We start from the raw sequence: 22,827 nt of genomic DNA on the forward strand, positions 1-22,827 counted from the left end.
TGGCAGAAAGGGAGGGAAAGGAAAGGTGCTACACACTGAAGGGGAGGGTGAGATGGTGCAAGGGGAGAGAGCATTTTGGGTTGGGAGGTAGGAAGGAGGGATGCCACTTGAGGGAAGAGGCAAAGACAGAGAGAGAATGTGAGTGTGCAGAAGGCAGAAAGTGTTAGACTCATGGAGAGAGTGAGATGGATGGGGAGGATAGAAAGGAGGGAAGAACTGTTAACTGGGGAAGGGGAAGAGGACAGAGTGTAAAGTTGGACTCATGGAAGGAGAGAGAGAGAGAGAGAGAGATGTTGGTTGGGGGAGGGAAGGAGGACCAGAGAAGCATGCAGGAGGAAGAGAGAAAAAAAATGTTGGACCTGTGGAAAGGAGGGAAAAATGTTGGACTGGGAAGGGGGCCAGAAAGGAGGAGGGTAAGGGAGATGGAGTGCAGGGGAAAGAGAAATGTTATACTGGAGTGGAAGGAAATATTTATAAACTATAAAGAGTTTTACCTCATGCAAAATTGTCATTTCTTTAATAAGACATTAACTATTTTTTTTTCTGTGGCTCTCCAAGTACCAACAAATTCAAAATGTGGTCCTGCAAAGGATTTGAATTTGAGACCACTGCCGTAGATGTATTAAAAGCTGGTCCATTCCTATTCGAATGGGAAAGCAAATGGATTTAAAACTATCCTGCGGGATCTATAGCAATGCACCTCGGGAAATAAACTGGGTAGAGATCGATGTAGAGAATGACAAGAGACACATTTTCCCCAACCCCGCGTTTTGTTGCTGTCCCTGTCCCATAAGCCTCAAACACTTATGATTTTAAAGTGCTTGAGGCTTGTGCAGATGAGGACAGAGCTTGCAGGGACAGGAAAAGAACGCGACCGGACGGACGATATCTTAAACTTTCTTCTCTCGTTATTTTCCACCTATTCTTTGCACCCATAGACTTTCTACAGATAACTTGTACTGTACACACTACGGTGCCTTGCGCTCCTATGCATAGAAAAGACCAACCACCAGCTTGGCTCCCCCTATGCACGCTAAAGAACCACACCCCCGCCTAGTTCCCTTATACGCGCCATTGGGCCGCACCCCTCATTTTCCGGTAGCGTACGCACAGCGTGCACACTGTTCTCCCAACATTCCCCGCGGTACCGGCTCACGCCCCATGCTGACTTACAGCGATTCAATTTGCTTGGGCGCCTTCTGAAGTGTTGGCCAATAAGAGTGCGACGTACTGCGATCACGTCGGCTAATATCCCTCCGCTTTATACTGTTGTATCTCACGTCACTTCCTTTCTGTGCTCCACCGCGCAGCCGCCGCCCGAGTCGCCCTGACCGGCCGCAGCAATGGAGCTCATTACCATCTTGGAGAAAACCGTATCCCCGGGTATGGAGTAGCAACGGAGGGAGGGGGGAGGTAGGGGCGAAAGTAGATTTGGGGATGGGGAGCTGAAGTAAGCTGGTGGGTGGGAAGCCCGTGGAAGGGCCATCGCCCGCGTTTATACTGATTCCGGCTTGTTTTGTCTCTTCAGACCGCAATGAACTGGAAGCGGCGCAGAAGTTTCTGGAGCAGGCGGCCAACGAGAACCTGGTGTGTCTTTGTGAGGGATATGGGGAAGGGGATTTGTTTGTTTCTTGCTAGGTCTGTTTGGGAAGGTCCTTTGCCGAGCGGGGGCTAGTAGGCCTTCGTGAAACCGCCAGAAAAGGCGTAGCCTAACTTGTGTGCTGCATGGTTGAGCTAGTGAACTGAGAAGGCGAATTGACCAATAACGAAGCGTAAATCGATGGAGCCGGGAGGGGGCTGACCAATGGCAAAGAGGGGGGAGGGTTTCAGTCGGCGCCTATTCGTGTTAGGTTGAGATGACCAGGGCCATGTGTGGGGAAAATGGAGAGGCATAATATCTCGGAGGAATGCAAGGGTTTATGTTGTTGCTAGACTCCGCTACAGCAGCTTAGGATGTGCAGGTCACTAGGCATAATAACTTTTACACACGTAGCTGAAGTGTTTTTAAAGTACACGCTTACAATATCTGTGATAGGCTACCAGCTTTATTACAGGCTCTTACTGTTTCTTGGTATGAGCCTCGGAAGCGTTGCTGCAGCTTCATGGCTATGGCTAAAATGTAAGGGCAGCTTTTCAGAGAAATTTGCCTGGATGACTAAATACCTTGACTGAAAATTGCTTCCCTACCAACCATATATATGGTACCTGCCCTCATAATCACAAAGGATTAAAAATAGCTGTACAGTAGAGGCTTAATTTTGAAGTTTCTGTGCATATTTTATACCAAAGCAGAAAGTCTATAGACCTGTAAACTGCTAGACAAAAAAGTGCCTATTTATGGAAAAACTGATGTGACTTTTTGTAAGTAAATGTATGAGATAGAAGCAGTAACTGCTGCTACTACTATAAATATGATACTCTAGATCAGTGTTTCTCCACTCGGTTTCCAATCAGGTTTGTAGGATCCACAATGGATATGCATAAACCTGATTTGCACGCATTTCCTTCATTATATGCATATTTGTTTCATGCATATTCATTGTGGGTATCCTACAAACTTGACTGGCAAGGAGGTACTCCAGGACTCTGTTGAGAAACTACCCTAGGTAATGCTTACAGTTTACTGTCCTTAGTATTATGCTAGAGCAGGTGAAAAATATAACTATTTTTGTATGGTTTATTATACATTGCTTTTTAATTTTGTTCTTTTATGCATGTATACTAAAAAAATATAACATTTTTTTGGCAGACCACTTTCCTGGTGGCACTGTCAAAAGTGCTGGCAAACCCAGGGAACAGTCAGGTTGCCAGAGTTGCCTCCGGTCTGCAAATTAAGAATTCACTTACATCCAAGGACCCAGATGTCAAGGCGCAGTACCAACAGAGGTGGCTTGCTATTGATGCCAATGCACGAAGAGAAGTCAAGACCTATGTAAGAAATAGCATCTTATAATGTATTTAACATCTGTTTTTTCTACTAGTTTGTTCTGTTCCACAATATAATAGATGGCCACTGGAGGATGATTTTTTTCGATCTACCTAGATGTATCTGTAGAAGTAGGCTGTGAGATAATTACTGCTGATATGTACTCATCATAGTAACCAATAATTTATGCGAGTCTAGGAGCGAGGTTTGATTATACTTACATGATTCACACTTTGGGTCAGTTTTGAAAGTGATTCAGAATGATTTGTCAATTAAAGCTGTAGTCGAATTGTGGATGTTGAGTTGGTGGTCTAGTTAGTGGTAAATGGCAAGCTTAACTATGGTAACTCCTTATTTGAATTTACCACAATACAAGCTTAAAAGAAAAGCTGGTGCTGTACCAATGGTGCAGAATGTAGGTGTATATTTAGTGGTAGGTTTAGATCAGTGGTCTCAAACTCAAACCCTTTGCTGGGCCACATTTTGGATTTGTAGGTACTTGGAGGGCCTCAGAAAAAAAAAGTTAGTGTCTTATTAAAGAAATGACAATTTCTTTATAAATCTTCCCTTTTAGCTAAGTCTTAATAATAATATTGTAATTTATAGCTAGAGAGACATATGATCAAGAAACTGTTTTATTTTATTTTTGTGATTATGATAAACATACAGAGGGCCTCAAAATAGTACCTAGTGGGCTGTATGTGACCCCCGCCGCGAGTTTGAGACCACTGGTTTAGATAGACTTGATCATGTTATGCTGCACTTTGTGCCCAACATTAGATAGACTTGAGGCTTGTTTAAAACTATAATTTCTCTGTTTAATGTATAAAAGATCTTTATAGATCACCACAGTAACTGGCCAGTAATTAATTTCAAGGACTCAAAGTGAGTTATGCTTCACTTGCTTCTCATCTAGGTGTGCTTGTTGAGTACTAGGCATTCAATATTCTGCTATTGGGATCCCTATTTAAGGAATAAACTCCAATTATCGGAACAAAATGTTAAACTTATAAAGTGTTGAAAATATTTTTATAACACATTATGAAAGGGTACATTTGCTTATTACTTTATACTAGAGCAGTATTTCTATTAAAATGTTTAATCACATACGTAAAGGTATTTATTTTTCATTGCAGTTCCTGGTGACTCCAGGCAAGTCACTTAACCCTTCTTTGCCTCAGGTGCAAAATAAGTACATGTATATAATATGTAAATCACTTTGACTATAGCCATAGGCAGTATATCCAATCCTATTCCCCTTCTTTTCTGTAAAATAACTGATCGCCCCCAGACCCACCTGCAGACCCAACATCTTTCCATTCCTCTTCCTCCTTCCACCCCTCTCTTCCTCTCCTCTTCCCCCAGGTCCATTAACTTTTTCCCCTATTCTCACCAATGAGCAGTAGCACAAACTTGGTGGTGAGAAGCACCAAGCTCTACTTGTGGCTGCTGGAGCTCACCACATCGGCTATAGCTTCTACTGGTGTCCCTCAAGTTCTTGTAAGTCTACAACTCATTCCCCCCTTCTACCTACTGTCTTGTGTCTGTGCCCCTCCCTACTCCTTCCCGGTCTACCGTTAGTCATCTGTTAGGCAGTGTTGCAGATATGTTGCCTGCTGCAAAGCTTTCCCTCTGGCTCGTCGTGTTGCTTCTGATATCACTTCCTGTTTCTGCATGGGTAGGACTGGTCTGAGGGAAAGCTTCAGATCAGGCTGCACACAGGAAATGTGCAAGGCTGCCGCCACCATGAAGCAGCAGCAGAAGTGTGTGTGTGGGCAAGATACTAGATCACGCCAAGGACAGTGGTTGGGAGAGGAAGAGACTGAGGTGCTGTAATGTGACTTCTTAATTACAATTAATGGCTTAATTAACTTGCAGCCCTACTCTATACTAATTTTGTTCTTGTACTGAATTTGTAAACAAACCACTAGTGCACTTTTTGGCAAGAGGTGGTAAATCAAAATGACTCAATCAAGAGATTACAACTGTTCACAACAATGTTATATTAGGAATATAGTGTGTCTGTGAAAGTACTTCTCAGAAGACTTGTTTCACTTATTAAATAACTGCTTTTTTTAAAACCTCCTAAACAACAAAATAAATCCTAGTTATTAAGAGGTTCTGGTCTCTGTTAAGATTTGCTACAGCTGATATTCAGCAGAATATCCCTCAGATTTTCAGCTGTACATCTGGGTCCTCCACGAGAAAGTTAAAGCACTAACCTGATAGTACTGTGAAAGTCTTCAGTTATCTGGGCACCAGCACTGAATATTTGAACAAATAGAACTAGAGAAATAACTGTTCTAATGTACTTATCTGAATATCAGCTGGCACTCAGATACTTTCTGGTGGCCAGACTGAGTATTTGGTGCCAGTGCCTAGATAGGCTTGACATTGTGGGGCAAATCCGACTTTTGGTGGTCGGAACTTTAACGGTTGACCACTGCCAGCTGGGATCTTTTACTAAAAAGATAGAACACATAATATGCTAACTTTTTAGTAAAAGACCCTGTTAGGAATGTCTTATTCCATCAGATAATACAGAAGGAAAGGTATGATAGGAAAATCAGACAATAATAAGCTATTCCTTTTGTGTTAGTTTTCAGGGGCAAGTCAGAAATATACTAGTACATGGCACTTTAAATATCATAAGTAGCAGTAGAATAGTTGCTTCCTGTTCCCCCCCCCCCTCCTCCAGAGGGCTTATTTGTATCTGAAGCAATGGAAGGGAATCAACTTTCCAAATCATAGGAACATTGGTGAGGAGGGAAATTTAAACTCTGGCTTGTCTGGTTAGCCCACTGGGGAGCTATACCACTCTTTTTAAAGTAAACATGGTATAGAGCGGTGAACTTCCTTGATGTTCTCAACAGCCATAAGGCAGTTTTTAGTATGTCTACCACCTCCATTGACTGGAAATGAATCTCATAATTTTAGGGGCGTGCTGAAAATGTGACCTGTTTGACTTCAAAGGATTGGAGGAGTATGGTAATAGTAGTCGACTCCACCTAAGTGCACATCGGTTAAGTGCACCCTTAAGTTATCCGCAGCCTACCACCATTGTCCCATTTTTTTTTTTGTTTTGTTTTATTTACATTAAAGTCAATGGACGTAAACTCCGGATAATTTCAATTCTAAGAAGCACACAATCCGCTTATGCACACTGATGTTATAAGTCCCACCTCAAGGTTCTGCATGAACGACTACTTTGGAAAATTGCGAGTCATAGAATTGAGGGTGAAATACTCACATGGATTCAAAACTGGCTGGAGCATAGGAAACAGAGAGTGGGGTAAATGGACAATACTTGGACTGGAAGAGCGTCACCAGTGGGGTGGCGCAGGGCTCGGTGCTTGGACCCGTGCTCGTCAACATCTTTATAAACGATCTGGTCATTGGTATAACGAGTGAGGTGATTAAATTTGTGACCGATACGAAGTTATTCAGAGTAGTGAAGACACAGGGGGATTGCAAAGATGTGCAACGTGATATAATCAGGCTCAAGGAATGGGCATTGACATGGCAGATGAGGTTCAACGTGGATAAGTGTAAAGTGATGCATGTCAGTAACAAAAATCTCATGCACGAATACAGGATGTCCAGGGCAGTACTTGGAGAGACCTCCCAGGAAAGAGAGTTGGGAGTTCTGATCGACAAGTCGATGAAGCCATCCGAGCAATGTGCGGTGGTGGCGAAAAGGGCGAACAGAATGCTAGGAATCAGAAAGAAGGGGATAACAAACAGATCGGAAAAAATTATCATGCCACTGTACCGGGCCATGATGCACTTTCACTTGGAGTACTGCGTCCAGCACTGGTCACCGTACGTGAAGAAGGACACGGTAGTACTCTAAAGGGTCCAGAGGAGAGCGACTAAAATGGTTAAGGGGCTGGAGGAGTTGCCGTACAGCGAGACATTAGAGAAACTGGGCCTCTTCTTTCTTGAAAAGAGGAGATTGAGAGGGGACATGATCGAAACATTCAAGATACTGAAGGGAATAGACTTAGTAGATAAAGACAGGTTGTTTACCCACTCCAAGGAATGGAGAACGAGAGGGCACTCTCTAAAATTGAAAGGGGATAGATTCTGTACGAACATAAGGAAGTTCTTCTTCACCAGAGAGTGGTAGTAAACTGGAACACTCTCCTGGAGTCTGTCGTAGGGGAAAACACCCTCCAAGGATTCAAGACAAAGTTGGACAAGTTCCTGCTCAACTGGAAAGTATGCAGGCGAGGCTTTGCTCATTTAGATCACTAGTCTTTGACCTAGAGGCTGCTGTGTGGGCGGACTGCTGGGCACGATGGACCATTGGTCTGACCCAGCAGCGGCAATTCTTATGTTCTCTATTCATTCATGTTACGTTCACTCCAGTTAAAAGCAATCACATTCTCATGTTGATGAGCCAAGTGTTTCGGATCAGCAGTCTAGGCCTGGCCAGGTGTTCGAACTTTTGAAACTGTACCATGGCGTCTCATGGAAAAAAACCTTTGTCTTTGTCTGAACGTGTCCAACACACTGGACAAAAATAATCACTGGCTGAACGGTCCACCACACTGGACAAAAGTCATTGTCTTTGGCTGAACGTGTCGATGTCTTAAAGAGACTTGAGGTCTATATTGCAAAACATTATAGCTTTCATCCTAGCCAGATTTCTATGATTCTCACACACAAAAAAAAGCAAACCATATTGAAAGAATGGCAAACAGCAATCCTACCAAGAAACGGAAAAGAATTGGGAAGGCTGGAGACGTTTAACAGGCGCTGCTGCAATGATTTACTGAAGCTAGAAGTCGTCACCTGCCAATCAGTGAGTTTCTGCTGATGGAGAAAGCAGTACAGCTATCCGAAGAACTGGGTGTCCATTGAACTCCCAATTTGACTCTTGCCACAAGAGTTTGAGCTGTATGTCGCAGTTGACAATGATGTGCCCACATCATCTGACGGCACTAATTCTGATATCTGAAGTCATAAAGGACACTGCAGACACAACCAAGAGTCTGAGGATGGAGATACTGCTGCGGTCATCAGGACTAATGAAATACATGTAGAGATTTTCCTTCTCAGATGCGCTGAAGTCCCTACAAATGCGTTATCTGGAGATAAATAGATGTCACGACTGGCCAGTTTTACAGCATCAGTAAGATACACAGCCTGAATCGTGCAATCCGCATGCAAAAAAACAGTGACTGATTATTTCAGTAGAATGTTGGTTTAAAAAAAGGTTTACAATGTATTGCATTAGACGGAACAGTGCTTTTTCTAAAACTGAACCATGTAGAATTGTTTTACGTGTTTTTTTGCTGAATAAAAGTTTTATTGCATTTGACTACAGCGTACTGTGATTTTTCATGACTAAAAAGTGGTATTCCGTTTAAGCACACGTGGCGATCCGGTCCGGTGACCTTGCAATTAAGCGGAGTCGACTGTATAATTTCTATTCATAAAACTCACTCTTTATTAGAATTGTGTGTCTGGAGTAGGAACCAATTTGTGTGGTGATTTCACTTGTCTTTGAGTTTGAGCCTTACTGTCTTATTTGTTGGTAGGTTGTTGTTTTTTTTTTGGTATGTTAGCATATTAAAATGATAAAAATTCAAAGTGTGTATCAGTTGCTAGCAAGTCTTTTACTGTTCAATGCTCCATCAGCTTTCCAGCCTGAGCAGTGATTACAGGGCATCAACCATAGACCTATTGGTGAGTGAAATTTTATCAGTTTTGTATTTAGTAAAGAACACCTTATAGCTAAATTTTAGCTTAAAAAGGGCTAAGAACTTAAGCTTATCTGAGATTATTTTGGCTGTCTTCCTCTATACATTTACACCTAATTTTTTTTCAGATATTGGGTCTGATTTTTCCCAAGATCAAGACTTTACAGTAAGAGGAGTTCTTGTACAATAACCTCTAGAATCTACACCAGTGGGTCATTTTTTTTGTTTGTTTTTTCCCAGTCTGAAAACTGTAGGGAATTTGAAACCAATTTTTAACCCCTCCCTCTGTAGTCATCTGCTGTTACTTACTCCTGGACATTCAGTTTTGTTTCCGACAAGCCTAGGCTGTAGGGCAGGGGTTCCCCCCCCCCTTTTTTGGCTTGCGAGCTACTTTTAAAATGACCAAGTCAAAATGATCTACCAACAATAAAATTTAAAAAAACACAAAGCACACTGTACGCAGAGAGAATGTTAATTATCATTTATATTCAGGTTTTTTTTTTCAAAGAGGTCAAGGCAGATGACTTTAAAATATGCAATGTCACCTCAGTAACAACTATACAAAAACAGACAAATATACCCTCTCCCTTTTTACTAAATCGCAATAGCAGTTTTTAGCGCAGGGAGCTATGCTGAATGCCCCGCATTGCTCTCGACGCTCATAGGCTCCCTGCACTAAAATCCACTACTGCAGTTTAGTGAAAGGGGTCCATAGTGCAAAATAGACAGCAGATATAAATTATCAAAATGGACACATTTTGATCACTAAATTTAAAATAAAATCATTTTTCCTACCTTTGTCTGGTGATTTCGTGAGTCTCTGGTTGCACTTTCTTCTTCTGAGTGTGCATGCAATATTTCTTCCCTCTTTTCTGCCTCCTGCATGCTTCGTCTCCTCCAGACCTCATTCCATTCCCCAACCAACATCTCTGTCCTTCCATGAGTCCAACTTTTTCTTCCTCTCTCCCTGCCTGCCCCCCCGACACACTCCATTCCCTCCCCCTTTTCCACCCTCTCTCCCTGCCCCCTCCCCTTTCTTTCTTTGTCTCCCTGTCTGTCTTTCTGTCTCCCCGTTCTGCCTCCCTGTCTTTTTGTCTGTCTTTCTGTCTCCCTTTTTTTTTCCTTCCCCCCAGCCACCACCGGAGCTGTCATCTGGAAACAGGCCCCCAAGCCACCACTGATGTCTGGTAACAGGCCCCCAAACCACCACCGCCATTGCCGCTGAGTTCTACCTGTTTCCCGATGCTGCAGCCTTACCCCCCCCCCCCCCCGATGTAAGTTCTGACGGCCCGGAATTTCTTCTCCGATGTCAGAATTGATGTTGGGGTGGGTGGGAGGCTGGCTTTCGTAGTTGCTGCTGGCCTGTTGCATCGGGGAACAGAAAGAGCGCAAAGGCAACAGGAGTATCGCAGAGCCTGAGATGGGCTCCGTGATCGACTCGCGTTGCCTTTGGGATCGACTGGTCGATCACGATCAACCTTTAGGGCACCCCTGCTTTAGGGGCTTATTTTTTCTGCTTGTGTTTTATTTTCTAAAAGTTTGTCTCTTGATTCTTGGCGCTGGTCTTGCCCTGGTGTTGTGGATTCACCCCGCATGGTAATCCTTTGGCGGGAGATCGCATATTTTCTGTGAAAGTCTGCTTCTGGGGGGGTGCCCTGTTAGTAGACCTGCAGTAAACCCCTTGGTCAGCCTGCAGGACAGATCGGGGCTCCGGGATTGGGAGCTAACTCACCCTGGGTTCATCTGCTATGGGGTTGAGTGCAGGCTGCGTGGTGTGACCGAGATCGGAACTGGACTGCGCACCTGCCCTGATTGTGCTAGAGGTCCAAATAGTCACTGACTGGGGTGACCGGGTGGGTGAGGCAGTCAGGAGATATGTGAGATCCAGTTTTCCCCAGCTTCCTGAGGTAATAGATCTCCATGCTTGCTTATCAGCTTGCCTGCTGTTTCTGTTAAAGCAGCACAGACATGTTGAGTCACTGTATGCGTGCTTGCATTGGTGATTTTGAGGGGTCTTCAAAAGTAGGTTTTGGGTGTTTTTCCTGCATGCCCTATTACCCCCCCCCCCCCCTCTGAAAAATCAAAATTATTGTTTTCCCGGGTTACTTGTGTTTTTCCTGGGCTGTTTTAGGGCAAAATCGGCACCTGCAACGGCCATCTTGGATTTTATTCAAACTTTTTAAAAGCTTATTTTTTGCACTTCGGAGCTTCGTTTTCGCTCCAAACTTCTCAGATGGCCTCCTTAGGACATGATGGCATTAATTTATGCCTTGTTTGCGGCGGATGGCTGTCTTGATTCGCAACCGTGCATTATGTCTGCGAGGGGGCTGACACGTTCACAAAGTCCATGCTACCCACCTCTGGAGAGGTCCCGCGTTCCCCCATTTCTACCAGAGACGTAAATACAGCATCTGGTGTGTCCAAAAACGGTGTGGAGGGAGCTTCCGTAAAACGCAAGCACAGTTCTGGGGAAAGTCTCGTAAATCTATTAAGTACTCTAAAAATGAGGCACGCAGAGCGGCTCTTGCTGCCGGTGACTATTTTGTAATCATGATGTATCTGGCTTTTCTGGTTAAAAAAGCTGTACCTGCTTCTTTCACTCAGAATCCAGTGCAGATGGGTGTTCTCATCGTGGGAGACCAACTCCGCCCCCAACAGCCCTTGCTGAGCCGTTCTTCAAACCTGTAAAACTGCTATCTTTCCTGCTCAGCCCTTCTTCGGCTCCAGCCACCGCAAGGGAAAGAATTGGCCGACGTAGGCTCACCCCTCTCCCCAATCCTCTTTAACATTTACATGTCCTCCCTGAAACTACTCCAACTATCCCCCCTTGAAACTCTTTACACTTACGCTGATGACATCCTTGTCCTTCTTGAGACCGACTCGAACCTCACTAACCTCTCCACGAACATATCCTCATGCATAAAGAACCTCCAATCCTGGGCATTCACAATGCATATGAAACTAAACGAGTCCAAAACAAAACTCCTTTGGCTCGGCCCAAAATTAGACCATCTACCTTCCTCCATCCCATTGTCCTCCGGCCCCCCATTACAGCTCGAGTTCTCAAGCAAAGTTCTGGGTGTCACCTTAGACTCTTCTCTATCCTTCAACGAACATCTCCAATCCCTGGTGAAGAAATGCTTCTTCAGCCTTCACATGCTAAGGAAAGTCAGACCCTATTTTCACCAAAAACACTTCGCAGTCCTAGTACAATCCATCATCCTCTCCAGATTGGATTATTGCAATTCTATCTACCTCAGCCTAACCAAGAAAAGCCTCCACAGACTTCAGCGGATTCAGAACGCCGCAGCTAAGCTTGTTTTCGCGAAAAGCAAATTTGATCACGTCTCACCACTCCTGTCTAAGCTCCATTGGCTCCCAGTAATCCCCAGGATCCACTTCAAATGTGCGTGTCTGGCCTACAAGATCATACATGGCATCCTTCCTGCCGTTATCCCTCTATCCTGGAACTCCCCAACCCCTACTTCCTCCAGATCCTCCCAAATTTTTAAACTATCCTTCCCTTCCATAAAAGGTATTTCCCATGCAGGCAAACTTGGGTCATCCCTCCCCTTTAGAATCACTGAGATCTGGAATAACCTCACCTCCCCACTCCGAACCTCAAGCTCCCTCCAACTCTTCCGCAAACACCTAAAAACCTGGCTATTCTCAAAACTGTAACACTTCCCCCCCTTGTAGGCCTCTCACCTTCCCCCTTTACACCTAACTCTTTAATCTCTCCACTGTAGTTCCTCTCTCATCCTTCTTCCTGTAAACCGTGCCGAGCTCCGCATTCGTGGAGATGGTGCGGTATATAAACCCAAGGTTTAGTTTAGTTCTCTCTCTGGATTTCAGCATGTCGCTGTGTTCTATTTCTGGGGCATTGGAGAGCAGACGGGCAGTCTCCACCGTCGCTTCTGCTTCGGTCTCTGTCCCTTTGCTGTTGCTGGTTGTTTCAGCATCACCCATTGGTGTGGCTTAGAGAATGACACGGGGAAAAAATCTGTCCATTTCACTGCCCTGTCCCCGCCGTCCCTTTCACTGCCCCGTTCCCGCAGCATTCACTCTTTTCTCTCGCCACCTCACTGCCCTTTGGCACTCCTCGCGTGGTCCATGCTTCTCCCTCCCTCCCCCTTACCTTCTCAGCGCGTTTTAAGGTTTCAGACTTGTTAAAAGCCGCCGGAGTGTTTGTGCAGTTGTGTGCGTTTGTGGGCGGAAGCTTCTCCTCTGACGCAACCGGAATAACCTCTGGAATCTACACCAGTGGGACGTATCAAAGCAGTCCCAGCACATCAGAGAGGGCCCGATGAGCTAGCTGCCAGAACTGAAGCCCCAAAAGCTGCATCTGGCTTTGCCACTACATCAAGAACTTTGTGAAAGTATGCAAAGAGGCCCAAGTGGCCATCCTACAAATCTCTTCAGGAGAAACAGCTTTCAACTTGGCCCAAGAGGAAGCCATTCTTCTGGTAGAATAGCCTTCAGCCTCAGGGGAGGCTTCTTCCCTGCCAACACATAAGCAGCAGAAATGGCCGCATGGATCCTTTGAGATATGGTAGCCTTAGAAGCAGGCCTGTCCTGCCGGGCAGGACCAACCAGCACAAAAAGATGGTCTGAAAGACAAAAGTCATTTGTGGCCTCCAGGTGTCTCAGAAGGAGATACCTCACACATCCTTGGACTTTGAGCCCAAAGGAACAGAGGCAGGCAAGCAGGCGAACTTCCCGATTGACATGGAATGCCGAGACTACCTTTGGAAGAAAGGAAGGAACTGTCCTCATGTGGACTGCAGAACCGGTGATATGAAGAAAGGATCTCTGCACAAAAGCACTTGTAGCTCCGAAACTCTACTTGCCGAAGTGATTGCCACAAGGAAAACAGTCTTGATAGTAAGATCCTTCAGAGAATCAAATCCAGGGGCTCATAGGGCAGACAAGCCAGCCAGTGGAGAGCCAGGTTCAAATCCTAAGTTGGACAAGGCAAGCACAAAGGAGGCCACAGCCTCCCCGCCCCCTGCAAGAAGTGGGTCACATCCAGGTGAGACAAAAGAACCGCTGAGAGAAACGGGACCCAAACAAGTGAGTCTCGCTATCTGACATGGAGCAATGATACCGCAAGGCCCTTACGAAGGCCCACTTGCAAGAAATCCAGAACCTGCACCATAGAAGGAGCTGAAGGATCCACCTGAGCCTTCTCACACCAAGCCTGAAAGCACCGCCAGGCTTTCGCATAAGCTGACAGCGGATTTCTGCTTACTCTGCAGGAGCGTAGCTATGACCACAGAAGAATAGCCCCTAGCTAAAGCTGCGAACTCAAGAGTCAAGCCATAAAAGCAAAACAGTCCAGATCTTGTAGCACTATGGGGCACTGTGAATGGCAAGGAAAGCGCAGGCCGCTCCCCATGCTCAAACGCATCTGGTCTGCGTACCACAGTCTCCTGGGCCAGTCTGGGGCTATCAGGATCATCTGGCCCCCATGTAAAGACAAATGGCGCAGAACGCGCCCTAACATGGGCCAAGGGGGAAAGACAGAGCTCTCTCTGTGGCCAAGGTTGCACCAGGGCATCCAGCCCTTTGCTGCCAACCTCTCGATGGTGGCTGAAGAACCTGGCTGCCTTGTTCTTGACCAAGCCATCAGATCGAAGGACGGACGTCCCCCCCCACCGCCAGACTATGGCCTTAAAACGCCATCCTGGACAGGGACCATTCTCCCGGGTCCAGAATCTGATGACTGAGAAAGTCTGCCTAAACATTGTCTACGCCTGCCATGTGAGCTGCGGACAAGGCCACCAGATGCTTTTCTGCCCAGGAATATAGCATCGGAGCTTCCAGGTACAGCAAAGGAACTCTTTGTGCCTTCCTGGCGGTTGAAGTAAGCCACTGCCGTTGCATTGTTGGAGAACACCTGAATAGCTTGTAGAGACTCCTGAAAGTGCAACAAGTCCAGCCAGATCGCTGGCAGCTTCTGGCAATTGATCGACCATCTGCTCTCCAGGCCTGGGTCAGATCCGCACACTGCCCCCCATCCAGACTCAAGGCCTGATGTCAGAGAGCATCCACCAGAAAATTCACCCCGGAAACCAGGAAGTCCAGATCCCGAAGGACAACCTCCTCGGGATCTTGGTGTAGCTTGGCGCGACATGCCCGGGCAACAAAGGAGATGGCCACTCTAGCTCTCATTCCCACCGCGGAATCGAAAAAGCGCTTGCAACAAAGGAGGTGGCCCTTGTAGCTCTCACTCCCGCCGCCACAGAATCGAAAAGGCACTTGAGGACAAAATCCACTTGCCTGTCCTGAACATCCCTCAGGATCACATCCCTCAGGATCACCCCTCCACCCTAGGGTAAAGAAGTACGTTTAGTGACTAGCGCCACTGCCGAATCTACCTTCAACGGCATCAGACGTTTAGTAAATTCTGGGTCCATGGGATACAGACATATCATGGCCCTAGCACATTTAAGGGGACCCTCCGGGGACCCCCAGACTTCTGAGAGAATCCAAGCCAAATCCGGATTGTCCAGAAAGGAAGTGGACGCTAATCACTCATGATGGAACACTCAGCCTGTTCCTGCTGGTCTAAATTCAGGTTTAGGGTTCTGAGGAACTCAGACATAACGTCAGGTAAGCGGCTAGTCTTGAATAGCCGGCGCACAATCGGGTCATCCCCAAGCTCTTGGGGGCCGCTTGCAGGAGGTCCCAGAGATCCACTAGCTTAGCCACACTAAATGACATGGTGGATGTTACCCACGGCTAGCTGTGAGTAGCCCGCCAAGACGGTGGAGGAGGGAAAGGTGCTCACCACAGTTATGGGGACAAGGCCATCCACCGCTCCGTGGAGCAGTGAATGGCCTTGTCCCCGCAGTTAAAGGAGGGAACGCGCACGGCCCCCTCCCAACTTCCTACCTACCCACCCACCCGTATCTATATCCCTCCCTCTTACCTTTGCGGCGTGTTTTAAGATTTCAGACTTGTTGAAAGCTGCCGGAGCATATGTGCAGTCGCGTGCGTGTGTGGGCAGAAGCTTCTCCTCTGCTAATCTTCTTTCTTGTAAATATCATCTGGAATCTACACACCCACCCAGACTTGTCTGTCCGATTTGCAGGTCGCCTCCTCAGTTATTGGTAAGCTGGATTTCTGCCCTTGACCAACCTGGGTGTCATCTTGGACTGAAGCTTGAATTTTGAAGATCACACTAACTCTCAAGTTAAAAAAAATGTTTTTTTCACTTTATGTAAGCTTCGTACCATTAAACACTTTTGATTTCTTCTCTTTTCGACTGCTGGTTCAATCTTTGATCTTGAGTATCTTAGACTATTGCAATATTATATACTTGGGATCCTTTAAGAAAACCATCAAACAATTGAGAATCGTACAGAATGCTGCAGTCCGTCTCATCTACGGTCTCAAGAAATCGGATCATGTAAGCCCGTATTACAAAAACTGGCTGCCCTTGGAAACAAGGATTATTTTTAAGTTTGCTTGCCTTTGCTTCAAAACCATAACAGGTTCATCCCCAATCTATCTATCCCATCATTTTGAATTTCCAGGCACAACTTGTACACATAGTGCCTACTTGTTTGGCTTTCCATCCTTGAAGGACTGTATCTACAAGAGATTCCTTGATAGAACACCATTATTCTAAGCAGGCAAGTGGAATAAAAGTTTAACCAACTTTATCTCAAATGCACTTTCTTACCAAACTTTTAGGAAGTCAATCAAAACTTATCTCTTTGATAAATTTCTCTGACTCCACTTCTGCCTTGATGTATTTCTAAAACACTTCCAGGATAAATTTGATTAACCTTACCATGCTAATGTAATTTTGAGTCTTTTGTAATATCGCTGTCTGTATAGTCTCTTCTCTGTAAACTGCTCTGAACTGTTGTGGTATTGCAGTATATAAAAATAATTGTTGTTATTATTATTCACTAAGAATGCTATTCTTGTTCCCTTATGTAAGGTTGGGGGGGCCCAGGGTAGTTGCCTCCTTCTGAACCACAGGCTGTGCCTCCTTTAACTGAATTTATGTTGTTTTCACATTGTTTATTATTCAAGTTTGTTGTTCTGCAATGTTTGGCCTTAGGGCCCTATTTATTTGCAATTGTTTATGAGCAGATTTAATATGTGTAACAGGGAGTTCCCCGTGCCCCCCTCTTCTTTTGTTTTCTGTTTTGTGCTGTAGATCTCTGGCTTGTGTACTGACTGAAAGCCAAGGGGTAAGTAACAGCAGATGCCTACAGAGGGAGGGGTTAGAAATTGGTTTCAAGTTCCCTACAGTTTCTAGGCTGGAAAAGGTAAATGACCCACTGGTGTAGATTCCAGAGGATATTTACAAGAAAGAAGATTAGCAGAGGTAAGTAACCTAATCTTTCGTTCTTTCAGTGGAAAGTTGATCTTATGTTTCAGGAGTTATTGCAAGAGAAGCAGCAGTAACTGAGTACTTGTCTGTCATCTTCAGGTTTTGCAGACTTTGGGAACTGAAACCTACAGACCTAGCTCAGCATCTCAATGTGTGGCTGGCATTGCATGTGCTGAAATCCCAGTCAACCAGTGGCCTGAACTCATTCCACAGCTGGTGGCCAATGTCACAAACCCCAACAGCACAGAGCACATGAAAGAATCAACGCTAGAAGCAATTGGTTATATCTGCCAGGATATTGTAAGTTTTCCAAGCAGTTTTCTGTGTGCTTTTTCTGAGATTTGTCCACTATGCTTATTCTGCTTGTTGAAAGGTCTTATCTGTTCCCTATTTCCTTGTCTTGAGAGGTAAAAGGAGTGAGGTATGTAAAATGAACTGCCTTTCTCTAACTTCTTACAACAGGCCCAATTCTTTTCTGTGAAAGTGATAAATGTAAAAAAAAAAAAATGCACCTTACACCTGACTGAATATTGTTAAAGTTAATGATGTAACTGGTCTGCCTTCCTTGTTTGTCCTAGAGAGCTGCACGGGGATGATGGGGATCCCGTGGGTTTGGAGGCAGCGCGAGCCGAGAGGCTCGTCTTCCCCCGACATCAGAGCTGTGCAAAGCCTTCCCTCTGACAATCAGCTCTGATGTCGGGGAAAGACTTCCGGGTCAGCTATGTGTGGCATGCTGCAGGTAGGAAAAGAAGACGAGCATCTTGGCTCCAGCTACCTCCAACCTCTTACCGATATCTGGACTCGAATTGGGAGGCAATCGCGGGACACAGAGAGGAGGGGGAAGGGAGGGAAAGAGATCCTGAGGTGGGGGAGGAAATAGAATGGGAGAATTGGGCGTGAGTGTGTCAGTGAGAGGGAAAGAGATGGTCGTGTACACGGGGAATGGAAGAAAGGAGAATTTTTGGTCATAGGGAGGGAGTGAGGTACAGATGAAAGGGAACAGTGGGACAGATTGAAAGGGATGCAAGAGAGAGGAATGTTGGACATAGTGGTGAAAGGGAATGGAGGGAGACATGTGGCATGGTGCTGGAGAGGGGTGATAGAAGGAGAAATTTTGGGCTTGGAGCTGGTGGGCAGGGGTGAAAGATGCTGCACATGGTCCGGGGGATGAGAGAGGGATAAATGCTGGACCATGGTAGGAGGAACCAATGGAAAACAACAGAAGAATTTACAGAAGATGGGAAAGCGGAAAAAAGAAACTGGGACCAACTTGATGGAAAAACAAGTCTCCAGACAACAAAGGTAAAAAATGGAATTTATTGACAAAAATATGATAGCTTTGGGAAATGTGTATATAGCAGATGTCTTTGTACCGTGTTCAAAAGAAAAGGAAATGCATTTCTGGTTTTATTTCTACAGTGTTAAAGTACTTGCTGACCTTTGCTGTGGCTGGTGGGAATCCCCAAGCACCGCCAGCAGAGGACCTCCTCTAGAGAAGGCCAGAACTCCCCTCCACCAAGCGCAGCAGTCGCTGGCAGCATCATTGAGCCACTGAGGTGCCAGCATCTGTGACTCAAGGACGCTACTGCTGCCTGCCAAGCTTGGCATAAGGGCCTCCCCGGCCAACTGCAGAGGAAATCCTCAGCTGACAGCTAGGGGGTCCTCATCAGCTGAGTATTTATATTTTATTTTTATATTAGAGGCTGTGGTAGAAACCTGTTTACAAAGTATGTATTCTTCCCAGTTAATATTTCCAAATTAATAAAGTCTGCTTATTAGTAAATGGGTCTCTACCAGAGCCTTTAATTTCAGTAGCATAATTAAATGAAATAACTACCTCTGAAGTTTATAGGGAAGGCGGGGTTGATTTCTGTCCCCATGCAATTCTCTAGTTTGTCCCTAGAGTGAACCTTGCTTAAATTATGCAAATTTATCCAAAATAGGGGAATGTAAAGTTCTGTGGCCAAGCAGGGAAAGGCAGGCTGACATCACATGGTGGTGCCAGCTTGAACCTACTTCCTTTAGAGTTTAAAAGTCAGTAAGACTTTCTAAGCATGTGCCAGTGCATGCGATAAACACTACCCTTACCTTTTATAAAGTTTTTTTCCTGTGGTCTTGCTGGATAGGTTTTGATCCTGATACACCTTGTAGCTCTGAGTAGACTTCAGAAATAACAGGTGGAGAGAGTATATGGGTAGACAATTTGGGGGCACTAAATTTATGCCCCCCAAACATCTATAGTGTGCTGGTAAAGTCCTGCGTTTTCTTTGACATGAAGAGGCCTTTAGACAAAAGTTGGATTGATTTTTTTAAGGTTGGGAATAAGGCCCTGTAATCTATACTGTGATTGAGCATGCAAAGTATTGCTATGTTCTTTAATCTTAATATTCTATTTGGTACTGCAATGAGATCTCAAAGTCAAATTTCATCAAATAACAACAAACTTTTATTTATAATGACTGGAATAGCAGTACAACAAATTACACACAATTGGAAAAATTGTGACAGATTGAACTATAATTTTTGGTGGAACTCAGTTTGCCATATATATAAAATGGAACATACATTTGCAACACAAAAAGGATATATGGATAAATTCAAAAAGATTTGGGGACCATTAACAAAATAAGAAAATAGTTAAAGAAGAAAGGGAGGGAGGGGATATGGGAGGGGGATTTATACTCTTTATTATAAATTATAAATAAAATATTATTAATAGATGGTATTCTTACATGAAAACAATGTAATAAAGGGAGGGGAAAAAGGTTAATAATTTAAAAAATAATTGATAAAATCTTTACAATATATATGTTGTATAATTTTATAAGAAAAATAATTACAATTATATGATATATAAAATCATAAGAAATATAAGATAAGAAATGTTATGTATAAAATACATTATCCCAGGACAAGCAGGCAGGTATTCTCACTAGTGGGTGATGTCATCAGACAGAGCCCCGGTACGGACGTCTCACAAGCACGTGTTGCTTGTAGAAACTTAAAGTTTCTAGATGCCCGCACCGCGCATGCGCCGGTGCCTTCCTACCCGGAGATCCGGGCGTGTCTCCTCAGTTCTTTCTTTTCCGCGGAGCTGAGAAGTTCAACTTCATCATGCGCTAGCTGAATTCAGTTAAATTTGCCTTCCTTGTCCGCGTTTTCGCCTTTCTTTTAATTACAGTTAACAGTTCTTTTATTTTCGTAAAAAAAAAAAAAAAAAAAAAAAAAAGAAGATTATTTCCTCCGGCGGGTCGAACGGGCCGGCCACGTGGCTCAGGCCCACTGGCTTCGACCTCGCGGCGGAGATTTTCCGGCCTATGTCCCGGCCAACCACCGGGTTTAAAAAGTGCAGCAAGTGCCAACGCGCGATTTCACTCACGGACCCTCACTGGCGCTGTTTGCAGAGTTTGGGCCCTGACCACATCCCGAAATCGTGCGGGCCTTGCTCTACCCTTACGGCACGCTCTTTCAAGCGGCGTTGCCTATTGTGGGAATCGATGTTCAAGATGGACGCAGCTAAGGATCCCACAGCCTCCACTTCATCTGATACCTCCCCGGTTCGGGCGAAACCGGCATCGACCACCCCTGCATCGAGTGTGGTGAAACCGGCATCGCTCGCCCCGACACCATCCACGAGCTCGACGTCGGTGCCTGCCCCGGTCTCCTCGGTTCAGGTACCTCTTCCTTCCACAGTGCCACCAATGGTCATCAAAGTGCCGAAAGCTGCTAAGCAGAAGCACTCGACCTCGAAGGAGCGCGATGTCCGTGCAGGAGGACCCCCTTTCGGTGCGGATCCCTCCCTATCGGCTTCGCTACGGTCCGTGCTAGAAGCTCAATTCGTTGAGCTCATGCAGACCATCGGACCCGGGCTCATCGCTGCCATACAGGGTGACCTCCCGGTACCGACCCAAAGGGGCGGTCCGCCCCCTCCCCCTCCCCCACACCGTTCGACCTCGACAACCGACGAGGACGAACGGGGGAGGGCGGCGATGCCCACGCGGCAAACCTCGCTTACCGATATGCCGCCATTAGAACCCATTACGCCTCCGCGCCAACATGGGACCAGACCCCCGCTCGATACTCGAAGCCCTGGGCATAGTCAGGAAGAGTTCTTCCGCACTCCTTACCAGACTTGGGTAGCATCGCAAGAATCCGCATCGCAAACCCAGTTGCGATCCACCGCTTCCAGCCCTATCCACTTGGGGGCCTCGGGAGACCATGCGATGCACAGACGATCCCGATCCCCGTCCTGCCACCGAGACGGGCACCGATCGAGACACTCATCCTGGCACTCCTCACGCCATTCGGAGGTGTCACCGCAGAAAAAACTGCAACGTAGGGGATACTCCTCAACAGAGGCGTCCCCTCCGAGGGGCCCGGAGTACGAGGAGACACCGGTACCCGATTCTCCTTGTCACTCCCCGATGTCCACAGACCTGGAGGCCTCATCCTCCTCCAGCCCGTCCCACAGACCGACGCTGGCGGAACAATTGTCCTTCTCATCATTCCTCCGACAAATGGCGGATGATCTGGACGTGACCCTTGACACGGGCTCCAGATACTCCAAAGAGTATCTGGACACCATGCACTTACCTAACCCTCCAACGGAGTCGCTCCGGCTCCCCTTGCATAAATTACTGGACCAGACCTTCATGCAGTGCTTCGAAACGCCGTATTCCATACCGGCGATCCCCAGCAAACTCGATGCTCGATACCGCATCGTGCACCATAAAGGGTTCGAGGGCCCCCAACTCTCCCACCAATCCCTATTGGTCGAGTCCTCCCTCAAACGCTCTCATCCCTCCCAGGTCTACGCTTCTGTACCGCCGGGCCGAGAGGGAAGAACGATGGACAAATTTGGTAGAAAATTCTACCAAAACTCCATGATGGCGTCACGGGTGCTAAACTACAACTTCTTTTTCTCTTCCTATCTGGAGTTCTTCTTGCCGGTACTCCGCAAGTTCACTCCGTTCATAGACAACCAAGCTCGATTCGAGTTCGAGGAAGTGGTAGCCTCCCTCTCCCAATTACGCCTCCAGCTGATGCAATCCTCCTTCGATGCATTCGAACTCTCGGCACGCGCCGCCGCAAGCGCGGTAGCTATGCGTCGCCTGGCATGGCTCCGTACTATCGATATGGATCCCAACCTACAGGACAGACTCGCCAACGTACCATGTGCTGGAGCCGACCTGTTCGATGAGTCTATCGAAACTGTTACCAAGAAGCTGTCGGATCATGAAAAATCCTTTCAATCCATCCTACGGCCCAAACCCAAACCTCAACAGTCTCGACCTCCCAGGCCACCCCTGATTTACCAGCGGCGTTACATGCCCAGACAAACGCCCGCGGCGAGACAGCCTGCGAAGAGACAACCCCCCCAGAAGTCTCAGCAAAAAGTCCAGCCACCCGCTGTACCTAAGGCTCCCCAGCCCTTTTGACGCCCCTCCCGGGAGCATAACCTCGGCCTCTCCCATAGGGGGCCGCCTCCATCTTTTTTACCACAGATGGGAGGCCATAACCACGGACCTATGGGTCCTCTCCATCATAAGAGAAGGATACTCCCTTCAATTCCACCGGGTCCCCCCGGACCATCCTTCAAGAGAGTATCCTTCAAGCTCGACGCAGACCTCCCTTCTTCTTCAGGAAGTCCAAAACTTACTCCAGCTTCGGGCGGTCGAGACGGTCCCGTCAGACCAATTGAACCGAGGGTTTTACTCCCGGTACTTCCTCGTCCCGAAGAAAACGGGCGACCTGCGACCCATTTTAGACCTTCGGGCCCTCAACAAGTTCCTGGTCAAAGAGAAGTTTCGCATGTTGACTTTGGCTTCTCTATACCCCCT

General features: G+C 46.3%; 1 protein-coding gene across 2 annotated transcripts in view; it reads left to right on the forward strand.

Annotated features, from left to right (window-relative positions):
- The first annotated feature begins 1,197 nt into the window (after window positions 1-1,197).
- The window catches only part of KPNB1 (karyopherin subunit beta 1), a 194,307-nt gene continuing 172,677 nt past the window's right edge, over window positions 1,198-22,827 (forward strand). The window contains exons 1-4 of one of the 2 annotated variants that reach the window (XR_004536789.1): window positions 1,198-1,383; window positions 1,529-1,587; window positions 2,750-2,932; window positions 17,087-17,287. Coding sequence is in view for 1 of the 2 variants with exons in the window: in XM_033918352.1 (XP_033774243.1) it covers window positions 1,344-1,383; window positions 1,529-1,587; window positions 2,750-2,932; window positions 17,087-17,287 (483 nt within the window). In the remaining variant the exon portion in view is untranslated. The remainder of the gene's footprint in view (window positions 1,384-1,528; window positions 1,588-2,749; window positions 2,933-17,086; window positions 17,288-22,827) is intronic. The other variant, XM_033918352.1, reaches the window with a different exon arrangement.

Source organism: Geotrypetes seraphini, chromosome 13, assembly GCF_902459505.1.
Source record: "Geotrypetes seraphini chromosome 13, aGeoSer1.1, whole genome shotgun sequence".
In the NCBI taxonomy this organism is placed as follows: domain Eukaryota; kingdom Metazoa; phylum Chordata; class Amphibia; order Gymnophiona; family Dermophiidae; genus Geotrypetes; species Geotrypetes seraphini.